The 18,298-nt window shown below is 40.0% G+C and overlaps 1 protein-coding gene across 1 annotated transcript in view; it reads right to left on the reverse strand.

Moving 5' to 3' along the window:
- The window catches only part of LOC109311767 (protein eyes shut homolog), a 144,259-nt gene that overhangs the window by 16,484 nt on the left and 109,477 nt on the right, over positions 1-18,298 (reverse strand). Inside the window, exon 4 of the mRNA XM_019537598.1 lies at positions 6,897-7,156. Within this exon, the coding sequence (XP_019393143.1) occupies positions 6,897-7,156 (260 nt within the window). The remainder of the gene's footprint in view (positions 1-6,896; positions 7,157-18,298) is intronic.

Here is an 18,298-nt window from a genome sequence, read left to right on the forward strand (position 1 = left end):
TGGGGCAGGGGTGGGCTCCCTTAAGTGCCTTGGTCTGCTGGCTTTGCAAGGGTTGCTCATTGGGCCAGCAGTGGCAGTAGTCCCCCCATCCCCCAGCGGACTTAGTTTAAAGCCTGTGCCAGCCTGGCTGAGAAGAGCCTCCTCCCCACGGGCGTTTAAGTGAGGTATATCTTCTCTAACATCGACATCAATATAATTTTCTGGCTAGTGTGCATTTTGCCAAATCCTGTGTGTTTAACCATTAAAATGGTGGCGCTGCTTTGCTGTAATATTTTTGTATGCTTATGCTTTTTTATCCTTCAACACTGATGGGCCCCTTAGTCATTTTTTCTTTTTTTACTCACAGTTGGTAATTGATTATTTATATATCTTTAGGATCTATGTAGCACCAAATAATGGATATTCTCCATCCCTTGCAAATTCTTCTCTATATACATCCTGCATTAAAGTAATCCCTTACCTATTTGGTGTTGTTATTTGCATCTAGAGGAAAGTCATACAGTGTTGCAAGATCTAGGAATTCCTGCAGCTATGATCTGTTATCAGTTCCTACCTTTGGAATTCCATCATGCAGCTTTGCATCTGAGAACTGTTCCAGTTGTAGTATCATTCAACGTGACTTCTCCAGGGAAACTGATGATTGGGATTATTACAAATGGGTGGTCATCTCTTCTGAGGCTGAACACATTAATTCAGACTTTGCCCTATGAAGTTATTACTTGTTTATCTGGTATCAGTGTTTCTTTCTCCTAAGCATCTCCATACTTCTGATGTGTTGTGCCCTTTGTTCACCATTTTTTGGATGTTTCTAGTCACCTGTGGTCAAAATACATCTCTTATTATCCTTTTTGAATTGACCATTTCAAGGCTTCCTTCATGTGTTCATTCTAATATTTTCCTTCTCATCACTGGAAAAAATCAGTTTCTATATCCTTCAGGAGTTCATTTTTTTATTGGGAATATGTCATTGAGAATATTTGTGTGTGTCTTTCCCTCCCTCTCCTTTAATTGAAGTTTGTATCACTGCTTGCAGCATTTCATCTTTATTGGTTTTGGTTTTAGTTTATTCTGTGTACCTGAAGATATAGCTTTTTATCATATTCACACATCTATTTATTCCATAGTATTAGACTGTATATTGATAGAAGGAACTGGGAAGTTCAGATTAGAACTCAATTCATATATTTAAATTTTCAAAGTAGCTCATGTACTGTAGGTGAAACTTCTCCAAGTTCTTTTTAGTAGTTTGTGATTAGTTAATACATGCTTGTCTTAATACTGGGTTTTTTCTATAGCATTGGAAAAACTCATGCTGATCGCCATATCATTGGCATTATTCCTTGCTATACATGCATCAGTGCTTGGCCAATTCAATTACTGTGAACATTTGCCTGATGATTTAGTTATGATACTGACAGTCATATACTCAGTGCCTTTCTTAGGGCTGTTTATTTGTGTTTTTGTTTGTTCCCTTCCTTGCCATGTATATTTTTTTCTTTCTTTATTGATCCATCTCCCTAAGTAACTGTTCATTTTTGTTTTGTTTTGTTCTTTTTAATACTACATCCCAGGACAATCTGGGCTTTAATGAGAGTCTTGTAATACTCCATACTTCCAGGCCTGGCTTTTTAAGTTTAAGTCTGTGACAAACTTCTTCATGGTTTCTCCTTCATTCTGTGTTCTCATCCTGAACATATCTTTTGTAAGAAATTTCCCCCTCAGGAACACAATGTTTCTCAAACAATTTAATTATTTCTGGTAAGATGTTCTCTCTTTCCATGCTACCATCTTCATGGAATGTATTTTATAGCAGTGCTGCACTGTAAAGAGCAGAATAATCTTTTGCTCATCCTCCAGTTTACTTGCTCCTGTGGCTTTAGCATATAGTTCAAAACACTGTCTGAACCATTTCCATGAATTATCAGTATTTCCCCTTGTTTCTCAGGGCTGGTGGAGGAATTTATTTGCAATGACACTAGCACTGCAATGTTCTTCTCCTTATGGTACAATGAAATAGATTTTTTAATAACTAAGATTGGCTTCAACATTAACTTTTTTTCTCCCTTGGAATGGAGTCTATGAACAGAAATATGTTTAAAAAAAGAATTAATTCACTGTGACTGTCTTGTTCCCCTTTGAATATGAATAAAACAATATGAGGTGCTGTACAGAGAGGAATGCAAGCAAAACTAAAATGACAAAACTTGAATATAGAGTATACAAGCATCATAGTTTAACAGAGAGCCTATGGCTCCTGTTACTTAGAGTGCAGGAAATAGGGGAAACTCTACTCAGGTAGTAAAGAATGGGGCTAGCTGTAATGGAATAGGCAGCCAAAGCCCACAGAATGGAAAGTGCTTATTGCTGTGGTAGGCACAGATACTGCAGTGCAAGTAGATCCCTGGCAGTAGTACGAGACAGTCTTGTGTGAGAGACAAGGCAAAACTACTGTTAGATCTGATACTATAGGCTACCCTGAAGGCCAGTAAGCAAAGCTCATTAAAGGAACCTGAAAACAGCCCAGGGAGTCACCTGACCACAAGGTGTGCAGGGCTCTGTGGCATATAAACAGGAAATCTGACCCTGGAGGCTGAAGGAGAAGGAGTTCTACAGTAAGATGCTTGCTGATAAGAGCTCAATACAGATCTTGCTATCACAGAGAGATGTCAGTAAGGAGCTAAGGGCTGGCAGGGGGTTAGACTCTGTGTGGATAGGGATTGCAGAAGAGAGCCAGGGTGCTTAGATAATTACGTTATAGCAACTTAATATTCATATTCAAAAGGTTTTGGCTTGAGGTTTAACTGGTGGTCTAGGTTTGGGACTGTATGGAAGGTCAGGAGGTCCCAGTAGTGCCTGTAAAGTATATAAGCTTTGAGGCTGCCAGGGAATGGCGGGGAGAGGACAAGTGGTAGTATAGCTCCACAGGAGAGGCAGTGATAAGGAATCCACAGCCCAGGAGGGGAAGAAATGGGGTTAATGAGCGCCCAGTACCCAAACAAAGGGCAGAGATTGGCTAGAGAAATCCCAGATGCAAGAGGGCCAGAGAATGACAAGAGACTGAAAAGGTGGATGAGAGATTGGGGCATAGGGCCCACTGAATTGTTTGACTAATACACCTATGAAGCATGGGCCCGGGTATAGGGGAAGATGGAGGTCATCTGTAATGGGTGCCCTTGGTGGTGTGTTTGGGTGAAGAGGGCCCACCTAGCAGGAAAGAATAATTGATTGGGAACAGCAGAGTCTGAGAGGGATCCAGGGGTAAAGAGGACAGGTTATGGCTTGCTCTAAGACACTTTGGTAGCCTCCCTTTTCAAGTTTCTCAATAAGATCAAGGAGTGACAGGCAAGAACACAGAAAGGATTCCTTAGAAACAGAGCAGAGCACGAACTGAGTCTCTACCAGGGGAGGGTGAGAGGGAGCGATGACGGCCACCTCTGTTACACTGGCCCTATTACATCGCTACACTTTCTAAAGAACTTGTTCTATAACAGAAATAAAATGGTTAGCCTCTCTCCTTTTTCTCCCCTGAACAGACCAGGCTCCTACATTTAAATATGACACATTTTATGGACTCAAAGCACGAGGTTTAATCTTTTTACACTTTATGAACTCCAAAGGCAGAAAAGACTACTGATAATGCTCTAGTCTGTTTTCTTGCATACATACACCATAGAATTGCTCCCTAAATCTGAAAAAATGTCACTTAGAAAGATGCCTAATGGCAAGTCCGCCATTTCACTTGAAAAGGTATTCTGATGTTTAATTAATCTCAGGGTTAAGAAACTGCAACTTATTTGATGATTAAATTTCTCTACCTTCAACTTCCAGCCATTGGCTTTTATTATACCTTTGTCAACAAGACTGAAAAGGCCCCAATTATCAGCTGTGTCTGCCATCTGTAATGACCGAATATAGCAATTAAATTTCTTTCCAGCTTCTTATTAAACTGAATAGTTTGAACGCCTTAGCTAGCATCATAAGACATGTTTTCCAGCCTGCCTATCTTTTTTGTCCCTTCTTTGAGTGCTCTCTGAAATTTCCATACCCTTCCTAAACTGTGTATACCCAAACTAGACATAATATTCTAGGAGTTGGGGGTAGGGGGGATCTCCTCAATCCTGTGTACAAAGGCAAATTCATTTAACCACTTCTACTTGATATTTTCAGTTTTAGAAACCTAACAGTTGCAATTAGCCATTTTAGCCACAAAACTACACTGCAATCTCATGCTGATGAAATTCTCTCTAATGAACTTCGAGTTATTTCTGAGGCACCATTTTTCAACAATCCCTCAGCTATGCATAGATAATCTATTTTCTTAGCTCCTAGATGTAACACCTTGCATTTGCTTGTTTTCAAACTAATTTTGTTGGATGGTGAGTATTTAACCAGGCAAATAAGACTACTCTAATGTGCAACTTGCGTTCACATTAACAACCCAACCATCCTTTGTCATCTACAGACTTTACTAGTAAAGATTTTAGAGTATTGTCTTGATAGTACATAAAAATGCCGAATAGTGTTGACCAAGAATGTTTCTCTGGGTATCATATAAGTAACTGACCCACTCATTTATAGTTCCGCATTAACAAATACGTTCTGAGCTCTGTCTCTCAGCCAGTTTTTAATCAATCTATTGTGTGCCCTGTTAATTGACTGTAATGCTAGTCATTTAATCTTATTTGATTTTATTTATTAGTCAGATGACGTCAAGAATCCAAGTGTATAAGCATCATCACAATTGCTTTTATGAACCAGAACTTGTGCTCTCAATTCCCTGCAAAACACAACGTATTTCTTTGCCAGACCTAGCTTCCATGAAATCAGCCTGTATTAAGTTGCCTTTTTAGCCTCTAATTCGTTTGATAGAGGCCCAAATGATCAACTCTATTGTTTTGACAGGACAGGGCACTAGGCTAATAATGGAATTTCTTCATTTTTCCAATATTTGTTAAAATTTTACATTAGTGATTTATTGAGCTGTTCAGCTAAAAGGTTTCATACTTTAAGAGGTAAGATTTTTGTACCTGTTGAAATTAAAATTATGCACAAAGATGTTTTAACACAAATTGTTTGTTTGTTTTATTTGTTTCTAGGAAATTTTATTTAAAAATGTCAATACTCTTTACATTTCATTTCCAAAGAAGACTGCAAAGGCATCATTTTATACCTAAAGTGTTCTTTTAAACTATGCTCAAAAATATTAATGCCACCATTTTGTGAGCAGCTCATTTCCAAAATTAATGAGACCTGTTTTTCAGCATTCAGTAGTGACCTTTTCCAAATAAGTAATAATACTTAATAGTCATCATGGAATCATTTTAGGGTTGGAAGAGATCTCAAGAGGTTACCTAGTTCAACCCCTTGATCGAAGCAGGCCCACTACCAGTTATATCATCCCAACCAAGGCTTTGTCTATTTGGGTCCTAAAAACCTTCAAGGATGGAGATTCCAAAACCTCTCTGGGTAACCTGCTCCAGTGTTTTACTACCCTTCTAGTGAGACATCTTTTCCTAATATCTAACCTAAACTTCCCTTGCTGCAGCTTGAGGTCATTGCTCTTTGTATTCTCTAGCTCCATCCTCTTTGGAACTACCCTTTGGGTAGATGTAGGCTGCTATTAAATCCACCCTCAGTCTTCTCTTCTCCAAACTAAATAAGTCCATTTCCCTTAGCCTGTCCTCAGAAGTCATGTGCATCAGCTCCCTAACCATTTTCATTACCCTGTACTGGACTCTCTCCAATTTGTCCACATCCTTTCTGTAGTGAAGGGCCCAAAACTGGACACAGAGCTTCAGATGTGGTCTCACCAGTGCTGAAGAGGTGAATAATGTCTTCCCTTGATCTGCTGGCAATACTCCTACTAATGCTTCCAAGTATACCATTAGCCTTTTTCGCAACAAGGGAACATTGCTGGCTCATATTCAGCTTGCTGTTTGTTCACTGTAACCCCAGGTCCTTTTATGCAGAGCTGCTGCTTCATCAGTCAGTCCCCAGCCTGTGCTGGTGCATGGGATTGTTCAATCCAAGGTGCAAGACTTTGCATTTTTCCTTTCATAGATTTCACAGACATTAGGGCTGGAGGGGACCTCAGGAGATCATCGAGTCCAGCCCCCTGCCCAAAGGGCAGGAAGTCAGCTGGGGTCATAGGATCCCAGCAAGATAAGCATCCAATTTACTCTTGAAGGTGTTCAATGTAGGTGCTTGAACCACCTCCACTGGCAGACTGTTCTAGACCTTGGGGGCTCGGACAGTAAAGAAATTCTTCCTTATGTCCAGCCTGAAACGGTCTTTCAGGAGTTTGTGACCGTTCAACCTCGTCATCCCTTGGGGCGCTCTGGTGAACAGACATTCACCCAGATCCTGGTGGTCACCCTGATAAACTTATAGGTGGCCATCAGATCACCCCTGAGCCTGCGCTTTTCCAGGCTAAAGAGTCCTTATTGAACCTCATGAGATTTCTTGTGGTCCAATCCTTCAATTTGTAGAGGTCTCTCTGAATCCTAGCCCTACCCTCCAGCATATATACTACTTCCCTTAGCTCTGTGTTATCTGTAAACTTGCTGAGGCTACACTCCATCCCATCTTCTAGGTCACTGATGAAGATATTGAGCAAAACTGGCCCCAGTTTTGCCACTCACAAACTGACAATTGGAAAACATTTTGTATTCTGTGTCAATTCTTATCTTTTTTACAAACACACAATGGAGTGCTATGTGAAATACAATGCATTAAACATTTTCAAGATCACTGGAAAGTTCTATTAAACTACAAAGTATTAGTTATTTTGGTAACAATGTCTTAAAATCCAACACAATTGCAACTTTTTAATTATTTAATAGGATGTCTAACACTCACACACTGACAATAGGAAAATACTTTATGCCAATTCTTACCTTTTTTGCAAACACACAATGGAGTGCCATCAGCCTGTGCCAGGCAGGTTGAATTGTTTATACATGGATTGTAGTGTGGGTCACAGGGGTTGTAGCGCTGCTGGCAAGAGTCTCCAGTATAAAATGGAGGACAAAGGCATATAAACTGCCCCTGGACAACAGACTCATAGCAAGTCCCTCCATTCAAGCATGGGTCAGAATCACATTCATTTATATCTTCATTACACTGTGACCCTGTCCAGCCTGCTGTACATGTGCATCTGAAAAAAGATAGGGTGAAGTTGATATGAATATGCTTATTAAGCTTCATTAGTTCATAGCACTTACTACACTTTATCAATTTATACAAATTTTATTCGTAACAATTAGTAAATCCTTTCTCCACGTAAGTTGTGCCTGTGTAATGTGTTTTTGTGCTCTGTGAATGAAAAAATGTATTGTCTATTTATATAAAATGTATAGAATTCATGCTACTTAATATGTGATTTTTCCCTGCTTCATAAATCAATTCAATGATCTGCAATATTAAGTCTTTTGAAGAAAAGTTTTCCTTTGGTTTTTGACTTGCTACTACCCTAGAAAACCCCACAAGTATTATTAAAAATTTTAAAAACTCTGTATTTCTGGAGTGTATGTATTTAAAGGCACAAGGCAGTAGACAGTTTTTCAGCATATTTTCTATTATGAGTCAAAAATAGAAGGAAAAATTACAGTGACTATGCCCAGATTCTTCCCTTTCTTCTGTGTGTTCTGCTCCCATTTTGCATACATTTTTGTAAGAAATGGATTCTGAACACAGAGGACAAAATTGTGAACAAGCATTTACACTTCCTGTGACCCTTATAGCTCCATTTTTTTGGTGACATAAACACATCCCTGTCCTCTTTTACAGCATAAACATGATGACAGGTCTTTGAGATTTAAACACAGATTACAATTCTTTGACTAGACCAATGAAAGTTTTACCACTGACTTCAAAGGGAATAGAATCTTCCTTGCATTTTTGCTTGCTTAGGAAATAATGAAGTCAGCTGCATTGTAATTGCATATTTGAATAGCACTTCTAGCTATAGCCTTGATTCAAACACATTCAATTAGTCAAGTGAAATTCAGTCTGAGTACAATAGGTACAATTAGGATGGTGTTGCTTGACTAAGTAAAAAGAATTGGAAAGCTCTCTTGTTTTACAGAGATTGCCTGCTACATACAACAACTTCCTAGCATAATGTATTTTATGCAGACTTTTGATTATGTTTTTCAGTTAGATGGATATATAGACTCAATACAACAATTATAATATTAAATTGACTAGATTAGTGAGCTGAAGTTGTGCTTGATGATTTAAAAAAAAGTGTTGATCCCAACTAAATTAACCTTTCACCACTAAACTAACACTTGTAACTTCAACTCCTATTAAGCCCTAACAAAAATGAATATCACAAAAAAAATTTGCTAAACTCAAGGACGAGTTAGAACTCTAAACCTTAAAGCTGTTTCAAGAGTCCCCTCATCCACAAATAAAGATAATTTGTGGATTTAGAAGTTGATAATATTGCTGGGATGATCACATCAAGGAGTTGAGTCAACAAAAGGGTGACAGCAGTGAATATTTAGGTTTCATAAAGCCCTCAAAAAGAGTATCTTGTACTTCTACTGTAACTGTGAACAAAGAAGAATATACATCTCTTTCAGAATGAAGAAAGCAGTGTAATATGCTCCTGTCTCAACTTCAGCAGCACTCTCATTCTCATTTTGTCCCAGCATGTTCATCTCATTGCTTTCAAGTAAGCAAACAGCGGCAAGAAGACAAAGAACAAAAGTAATCTTTTACAACATAAAGAAGCTTTATTCTGGTACAATCACATTGTCAGACCTGCAGCACCTAATATTGGAGAAAGTTTGCCAAAATAAATGTCAAGAGATTTGATTTGATTTTTTTTTTCTGTAATGATATTAATGGAATGCTGAAATGCTTCTATGATTTTAAATAGCAAGAGCTTCTCTTGTTAAACACCAGAATGGTTTAGTCTGTATTCTTAGAGAGAAAAGATTTGCTAACACTGGTGAACAGAGATAAATAGTATATGAACATGAATTTCTAATAGTCATTTATTTGCCTGTCTCAAGACATATCCCTGAATGGCTTCTTTTAAGAAATAACTTTTTAAATACCTCCTTTGGTTTTATAATACTGTGGTAAGATCATTTTAAAATGGTATGTTATCTATAATAAAGCAAACGGGTTTCTCCTAACCTTAGACGGAATATAAGCTAAATTGTATAAACATACATTAAGCCAAAATCACTATTATTTTGGAAATAAAAACCTTTAATCTTGATTCATTTAGGTAAAACATTCCCTCCATCACTCCCATCTCCCCTCCAATGATGCACATTTAAGTATCTACAGGAGATTCTGTTCCACAGTATGTTCACTTTGAACAGCCATGACAGTACATAAAGCAAAAGATTCTCCAGGTATATGAGGCCTTAAAGGAGAGGATGTTTTAAGTAAATTATACATCTTAAAACAGTACTCTTTAAGTAGATTATATAATGTAGATTATACCTTAAAAAAAGGTATAATCTTAATTAAAAGCTGTCTACAGGTAAATATATGAAATTAATGGGAAATGGAATACTTGTTTATTACTTTTGTTTTCTTTATTAATTTATTTTTCTCTGTGGTCTTTAATAATGAAATTGTTTTAGTTAACTTAACAGTTGTAATGATTTTGTTAAACTGTGGTGTCCCCTAAGGTATTGTTCCAAATGCATCTGACTAAAACTATAGGAGTCCCATATCTGTGTGAGCACGAAAAGAAAAAAAACAAGATTTAAAATCTGGTATGCCATAAAATTATTTGAAACTCAGTAATGAAACAGACCCTTCTTTAACTCTTCACATACCTGGAGAATCTTCTGTGCAGTGTACCATCATAATTGTTCAAAGGATACATATTATGGAAGACAATTGTCTTAGATATTCAAATCTGCATCCTATAATATTTATGCCTCATGACCCAAGACTCATTTACTGGTTCTCTCCTACAGAAGTCATTTGTAACCATGCCATCTTTCCGTCTCTCCTTAAGGAACTACTATCTGTGCAAAATGTTGGGATTCTTCAGTGGCTTTCTTCCAGCTGGCAATTGCCTAGAAGTGAGTGCCTTCCAAATCAATTTAACTGTAAGCAATGTGAAGATTAACACAGAAAGAAAAATGCTGTCTTGACAAGTATCATAATAAAGCCAATTAGAATTGACCACACCAAACAGTTCTGATATAACAGTATTGCTTTCACCTGTTTAACTGCAGATAAACAAAACCAGCTGCTCTTTTTAGTTCCATGTATTCTGTGTCAAGTTTGCACAAACCACCCCTTATGTTTGCCATACCAACAGGTATGTCTCCTGAACAAATTTAGAAGTGCAAAAAGGAACTCAATAGTGTCAAAACGGTTTCTTATTTAGCATACAATGGAAAGAAATGGATGTCTGAGTCAAATTTGTAGATGCACTGCCAATCATTCACCTGCTTCTTTCTTTTGTAGGATCTTGATCGAAAATGGCATGACATTCAGTGAAGATTAAGTCAGCCTGCGCACACACCAACAGCTCATTTTGCAAAAAGGTTTGTGCTCTCAACAAAATCAACCAGCAGGTTACAGCTTTGTAGTACTGAGTCATTAATTCTACTCTCTGCAAATTAGAGGGTTCTGCACAATTTAAGACAATGGAAGGAGACCTTATTTTTGGTTCATTTTAACTATCTAGGAATATGCCTACTATGCACCAGTACATGCCACAAAGCTCCAGCAAAGTTAATCCTCCCATATCCCTCAGTCACCCTACCCCTGATATCACATTTTCCTTTCTCTCACACCACCCTCGAACCCTCAGTTCTCTCCCCCTCCATTTCCTTAAAGTCTCCATCATTCATCTCCCAGACACCCATTTGTCCCTTCCATACACCTCTGAAACCTATACCTATAAAAACTCAATACGATCAGTGGGTGGGTCGCCACATGCAGGGGAGTGCAGTTTGTGGCACCACAAACTCCACGTAGGGAATGTGAAACCATGGTTTATGCTGCATATTTGCAGCATAGTGGCAGAATTTGCAGCTGGGAAATCTCAGTAGCAAAAAACATATTCTGAGGCAGTAATGGTGCAAAGCACATGTCAGTAGCCTGTGCTGGAACAAATGAAGGACTGGATGTCTAGAGCAACACTTTGGCTGCCATCCAGGTTCTATGTTGCTGGACCTGTGCCCCTGCTACACCAGGACAGCAGGTAAGAGTGCTGGGCCCTACACAGATATGGCTTCAGTCACCCCCACCTTTCCTGAGGACAATTTCCTGTGCGCTGAAGTGCACAGGCAGGGGAATATGACAGGGTACAAAGAAGCAGCACAAATTTGTGCCACTGCTGTTTGTGCCTTTACAAGAACACATCCCTGCACGTGAGGAACCTCCCAGTATCTCCCTATTTTGAGCCTATTTATTTCTGACATTCCCCACTCTATCCTTCAAATGCCCTTCTATTCTCTGGTTCTCCAGCTTCCATCTTAGTCTTCCCCCAAGCAGCATCTCAGCAAAGCTGAGACTCCAGCTCCTAAGGCTTAGCAACTCAAGGTCTGTTTAAAAGCTGGCATAAGGGAATGTGTGGGAAGGAGGTGGGGGACAAAGAAGAGCTGGTATAGTAAGCACTCCTATTCCTGCCTCCTCAAAAAAATATAGAAGATCTGTTTAACACACCTGCCTAGAGCTACTAGGTTTTTTGTTTGGTTGGGTTTTTTTGTTTTTTGCAATGCCCTGTAGCATATGGCAGGATCCAGTTCCTAGGATCACCCGAGCATATTTTGCCTACTGAATTCTAGGTCTGGCATCACATGCCAGGTTATGCTTAATGAAGAAGAGTGGGAAGAGCATCTTTTGGTTGTACATGGTGAAGATTTCAGAGGATTCTCTCATGAGCAATCCCTGTCTCGGTGTAGATAATGGGTGAGTTTCTACATAAAAAAAAAAAATCTTTAATAAGGATTTGAGAAAAGCACTGACAGAAGAGTTAATGACATCTTGACTAGGAAAAGACTGGAAAGAGAAATCTATGAAAGGTCTCAACATTTCACGGGACCTGAAAAATTTGGAGTAATTTATGACTGGACACAGTCCAGCATAGTACTGAATAAAACCTGTTCCCATCTACTGGGCCTTCAGTAGCATATGTGAAATGAGGTGATAGTCTCAGTCCAAGTAATAATAATAACACATAGTCCTTCTTTAAGATCTCTTAGCCTCTTACATAACCCTAGCATTTTACATAAAATAACAAATAGTCCACTCGACACTTCTGTATGAAACAAACATAATACTCTCATTTTCCAAATGGTGAAAATGAGGCAGATATATAAACAGCATCACAAGAAACAGAAGTATATTTACACAGCATCACAAGGAACAGAGGGATGGAGCTAGGATTATAATGAATAATTCTTCTTCTAGTCCTATTTTATTCTTTCAGTCACACAGCAGGCCACTTTAGGACCCTCAAATAAATAAGATTCGTGATAGCTATAATTGCCATTACTTGATATTATATTTGTAATCTTGGAAGACTGGACATCTCCTCTCACCCAGAAACAAACTAAGTCATATTTGGAAACCAACGTAAGGAAATGGTATTATATTACCGCTACCCTGGCTAGTAACAATTATAATTATGGCTTGGTTCAAATTGCGAACCCAGCTTGTGGTGTGGTGACTCCTTTAATGTTGGACTCCTCATCCCTCCTCCCCCACCCCACCCTGCATGTCCCTTTGCCACTGATTGGTGGAGGGGCCATTGGCCCCACTGCTCACCTCTTGCTCCTGATGGCTGGAAGGCAAAAACTGCAATTTTAAATATGCTGCAGGTTTTGTCTCCCATCTGGTCAACAGCAAGAGGCATGAGGCAAAAACCATGGCATATTTAAAACCACGGTTTTTGCCTCCCAACCATCAGGAGTGAGCAGTGAGTGGTGGGACTGCTGGCCCCCTCCACCAATTAGTGGCAGGGCACATGTCAGGGGAATTACAAGATTAAAGGAGCCACTGCACCACTGCAAACTGAATCCACAATTTAAGCCAGGCCCTAATTAAAGTTGTACTAGGAAAAGAAGTAATTAATTGGTTCAATGCTCAAGTTCAAAAGAAAAAAAAATCCTAAACGTAGGCAATTTAAAAATGGTTATTCACAGCAATATCCTTGAAATTCCTAGCGAGGAGCTCCCTAAGCTCCTCCAGCCCACAGACCACTATCCCATGCTCCTTATTCATGTGGGCACCAATGACATGGCTTGGAGCTCTCCCAGCTGAGTCATGAGGCGCTACAGGGATTTGGGAGCGGGGCTAATGGGTCTGGGGGCACAGGTGGTGTTCTCTTCAATCCTCCCAGTCTTGGGGTATGGGCAGAGGAGGGAGAGGACGAGTCAGGTAGTCAACCAAAGACTGGGGCACTGGTGTCATCAGGAAGGCTTTGGCTTCCATGACCACAGCCCACTCTTCGGCGAGAGAGACAACGAGCTGCTGGGAAGAGATGGCTTCCACCTCTCTCCCCTGGGGAGGAGGCTCTTCTCAGCCAGACTGGCTGACCTGTTCCACCGGGCTTTAAACTAAGCCCATTGGAGGACTGGGGGACTACCGCCACTGCTGGCCCGCTAAGCAACCCTTGCAAAGCCAGCGGGCCAAGGCAATTAAGGGAGCCCAGCTCTGATACAATCTGCAGGCAAGGCAAGAGCCCCCAAAGGGACACTTCCCTGCCGTACATGAATGCCAGGAACTTGGGGAATAAGCAGGAGGAACTCATTCTCCTACTTAACACAAATAATTACAATGTCATAGGGATAATGGAGACCTGGTGGGACTCCACCCATGACTGGACCACAGGTATAGATGGCTATACCCTGTACAGGAGGGATCGAGTAGATAAAAGGGGCAAGAGGTGTACCTCTCTATGTTAAGGAAAGCTATGTGTCCCTGCAAGCTGATGTTGGTGACCAGGATGGAGGACTGGAGACCCTCTGGGATAAAATCTGTGGGAAACATGGCACAGCAGACACAATGGTGGGAGTCTACTACAGACCTCCCACCCAAAATCAAGAGCTTGACCAGGAGTTCACCTGGGAACTGGCTGAGGCCGCATGCACTAGGACCATGGTTGTTACGGGTGACTTCAATTACCCAGACATCTCATGGGAGGATCACTCAGCAAAATCTGAGCGGTCACAAAGCTTCCTATCATGCGTGGGTGACCTCTACCTGACTCAAGAAGTCAATGGGCCAATGAGAGGTAAAGCTCTGCTCGACCTGGTGCTGGCTACTGGGGATGACCAAACTGGTGACCTAGTGATCAATGGGAAGCTGGGTGATAGCGACCATGAGCTGATAACCTTCACCATCCACCCTAAAGTTGGCAAGTCAATCAGCAACATGGAAGTCCTTGACTTCAGGAAAGCCATCTTTGACAAGCTCAGGAGGCTTGTCAGTGAAGCCCTAAGGGACCACAACCCCAGGGGGAGGGGAGTTCAGGATGAGTGGTTGCTCATCCTGGGAGTGATCCACAATGCACAAGCTAAGTCTAGTCCATCTTGGAGGCAAGGTAGCAAGATGGCACAACATCCCACCTAGCTCTCCAGGGACCTAGCAGATTTCCTGAGGCTAAAATGAAAGGCCTACTAAGGATGGAGGATGAGATTCACCTCCACGGAGAAATATTCTCCACTGGTCTAGTTCTTGCAGGGAGCAACTCAGGAAAGCCAAGGCTGCAACTGAACTCCAACTAGCTTCGAGCATCAAGAACAACAAAAAGTCCCTTTTCAGAGATGTGGGGAGCTGGAGAAAAAGCAAGAGCAACATTGGACCCCTGATAAACCAGATGGGACAACTGACAACTGATGCCCAGGTAAAAGCCAATGTATTAAATTGGTACTTTGTGTCAGTCTTTCATCAGTCCCATGGGACGCCCATGCCCGCTACGGGACAGGGAGGTCTGAGTAAGGGTGATCCCCTGTCCTATATAAATGTCGACCTCATGAAGGAACACCTTGAGAGGTTGGATACCTTCAAGTCATCAGGCCCTGACAATCTACACCCCAGGGTACTCAAAGAGCTGGTGAGCATCATAGCCCAGCCCCTGGCAAGGATCTTTGAAGCCTCCTGGTGTTCTGGCGTAGTGCCCGAAGACTGGAAGAAGGCCAATGTGGTGCCTATCTTCAAGAAAGGTAGGAAAGTGGATTCAGCAAACTATAAGCCCATCATCCTGACTTCTATCTCGGGGAAGATCTTAGAAAAGTTTATTAAATAGGCCATCCTTCTCAAGCAAATCCAGGGACGTCATTCTCCCCTTGTACTCAGCCTTCGTGAGGCCGCAGCTGGAGTACTGTGTCCAGTTTTGGGCTCCACAATTCAAAAAGAATGTGGAGAAGCTTGAGAGATTCCAGAGAAGAGCCACATGCATCATCAGAGATCAGGAAAACAGACCTTACTGACAGCTGAGAGCCATGGGGCTCTTTAGCCTGGAAAAGCACAGGCTCAGGGGTGATCTGATGGGCACCCATAAGTTTCTTGGGGTGACCACCTGTTTCTGGGGGAATGTTTGTTCAGCAGATCGCCCCAAGTGATGACAAGGTCGAACGGTTATAAACTACTGCAAGACCATTTCAGGCTGGACATAAGGAAGAATTTATTTACTGTCTGAGTCTCCAAGGTCTGGAACAGCCTGCCATTGGAGGTGGTTCAAGCACCTACACTGAAAACTTCAAGAGCAAATTGGATGCTTATCTTGCTGGGATCCTTTGACCCCAGCTGACTTCCTGCCCTTTGGGCGGGGGGCTGGGCTCAATGATCTTCTGAGGTCCCTTCCAGCCCTAATATCTATAAAATCTATGAAATCTATGAAACTGAGGACAAAGAAATGGTAGGTAGAAAATTTTTCACCTATAAGGGCTGGGGAATGGTGATTAAAATGATTTTTTTTTTGAGCTTAATGTGTTTTCCAGAGTTCTATTATAATAACAAAATTATAAATTTCTTGGAATATTTGTGAAAACCCCTGAAATGTGTGAAATAATACATGTGGAGTTTAAAAGCCTGTTTCCCAATGCAAAGTGTTTTTGAAGCATCTGTTTACCACCATTTGATTTTTGTTCTTTATTCGTTCTGCTTTCATTTTTCTGAAGCTACATGTGTACATTTAAAATAGATGACTGCCACATGCACAAGTTATAATAGTAATTTTCTTCTTTTTTCACTCCGAGAAGAGATTCTAACCCATCCATTATCTATTTCCAAGTTTCCTGGATTAGCATTCAAAAAGATTAAGCGCTTTTCACAGTCTACCACAAAATGCTGTAAAGCAGCATGGTAAAAATTAATAATACAAAAAATTTGCAAATGTAAGCCTTTCAATTAAAGCTGAAGATAAAGAGTATATTGACCCCTATATTGTGGGAGAAAGGATTTCATATGCATATAACTGGAGAGAGATAGAAAGATGATTCTACTAGTATAATAGTATATGCATGTGCCTCCTGTTTGATTTTATAGAGAAGAATTTTACAGGGCTTAGGTGGTTTTCATTCCCTTCCAGTTTAATTGGTTCATCCCTTTTTTGGCTTGTCCCTTTTCTCATTTTCTTGGATTTGTTTTCTGTTCTCCATATGCTTCTGCTCCTATAATCCCCCACTCACTTTCTCTTCTGTGGCAACAACAAAAAGACACTTATTCCTAATTCTGTATAAGCAATGGTATGTCAAAAGAAGAAAAAATATTTTAGAAGCACAAATAGATAAAATGATATTTGCTTATGCCACTGATTTTTTTCCCTTCATCCTCCCTTTGAAACAGTGAGTTCAGGTGATCACAATATAAAATTCGGCTCAGTGAGACAGCAAGCTATATTTCAGTTTTTAGCTGCAGTTCAGCTGCAATGCACATATTACTGTTTCAGGAAACAAAGGATTTTTTATGCTCTGAAAAGCTACTTCTTGCTTTTAGGCAGTTTGGCAGAAATGCCTAACACAAATTGTTCAAACTTTTAGGTGCATCAGACACTCAGGAGCTGAGTCTAAAAAAAATACACAGATGTCAAGGGTTTCCCATGTGGGAAGTGATATTGTGATAAGGCAAGTTTCAAAAAGGTATTTAGGTGTCTTAAGTAGTTAAACTCCTCCAGATTTCACCTATGATACCTACATTTCTTTCTGAATGCAGGCCTTGGAACTTAAATCAGTAGCTTGAATAGAACATAGAAAGGCCTGAACCTGAGAGAGGACTGTGCACTTTTAACACTTATTGAAGTCAATTAAATTCTTTGCTTTCATAAAACAAGTGAGATTTGGGTCTAAGTTGCTTGTGACTAGATGTCCCTGTCATTGTATGTCTTGTGATTGATCTAGATTAAATGAATGGCTCCTAGCAGAAAAGTGTTCACATCAGTAAAATACAAAAAAAAAATTTTAAATCATCACTTTGACTGCCACAAGTTGATACTCTCAGAAGAAGAGATAAAGCCTGAATGGTCAGAGTCACTGAACTAGTCTACCCTAGAAACTTCATCTAAGATCAAAGATGAAGCACAATAGTGAGAGATGAATTACACTGTCTGTCTTGGACACTGATCACATGACTGAGATCAAAAAATACATGTTCAGATCATAAATCAAGGGTTGAATCTCCTCTGTTATTTATAACCACAACCAGTATTTCTCCCACGCAGTTTTAGATTATGAGTGGAATTTCCCATGAATAAGAGAAACTATGAGGAAATAACTGGAAGAGGATTACAAGAAAATAAAACCCCTCTAAGTGTTTTTTGTATGTTTTGTTCAGAATGTTATTTGTTATACAGAGTTTTAACAACAGTAAATTACTGTAGTCAAGGAAATAGAGAAGAAACCTAAACTATCACTTCAGAGAAAAATACAAGTAGTATCTGTTGCATCATTATGCTCATCTACTATAAAACTAAAAATATATTTATATATACATTTCCATGACTGTGATGGGTTAGTGGTGACAATTAAAACAAGCAAACACACTACAAGTTTGAAGTGATGTACTTAGGGTAAATTCCAGATTGGCTCTGTGGGTACTACAAATTAGGCTTCACCTTTCCTCAGAAAGGAGGTACTTAATCCTAAGAGAATGATTAAAGAAAAGAAAAAGAAAAAGAAAAAAGAAAAAAAATCAGGCTGGTTGCATAACCTATATGTATAGCACATAGGAAGAGTTAGGTGCTTCACAAGGTTATAATACTCACCCATACTGGGAGCCCAGGATTCAGGCCCCTTCTTAGAGTGATGGGATTCAAATGCATACTCTGCCATTCCCCAAGAGAACACAATAACTACCAAACTATAGA

The sequence above is a fragment of the Crocodylus porosus genome, unplaced genomic scaffold (genome assembly GCF_001723895.1).
Source record: "Crocodylus porosus isolate Cpor-Errol unplaced genomic scaffold, CroPor_comp1, whole genome shotgun sequence".
Taxonomy (NCBI): Eukaryota; Metazoa; Chordata; order Crocodylia; family Crocodylidae; genus Crocodylus; species Crocodylus porosus.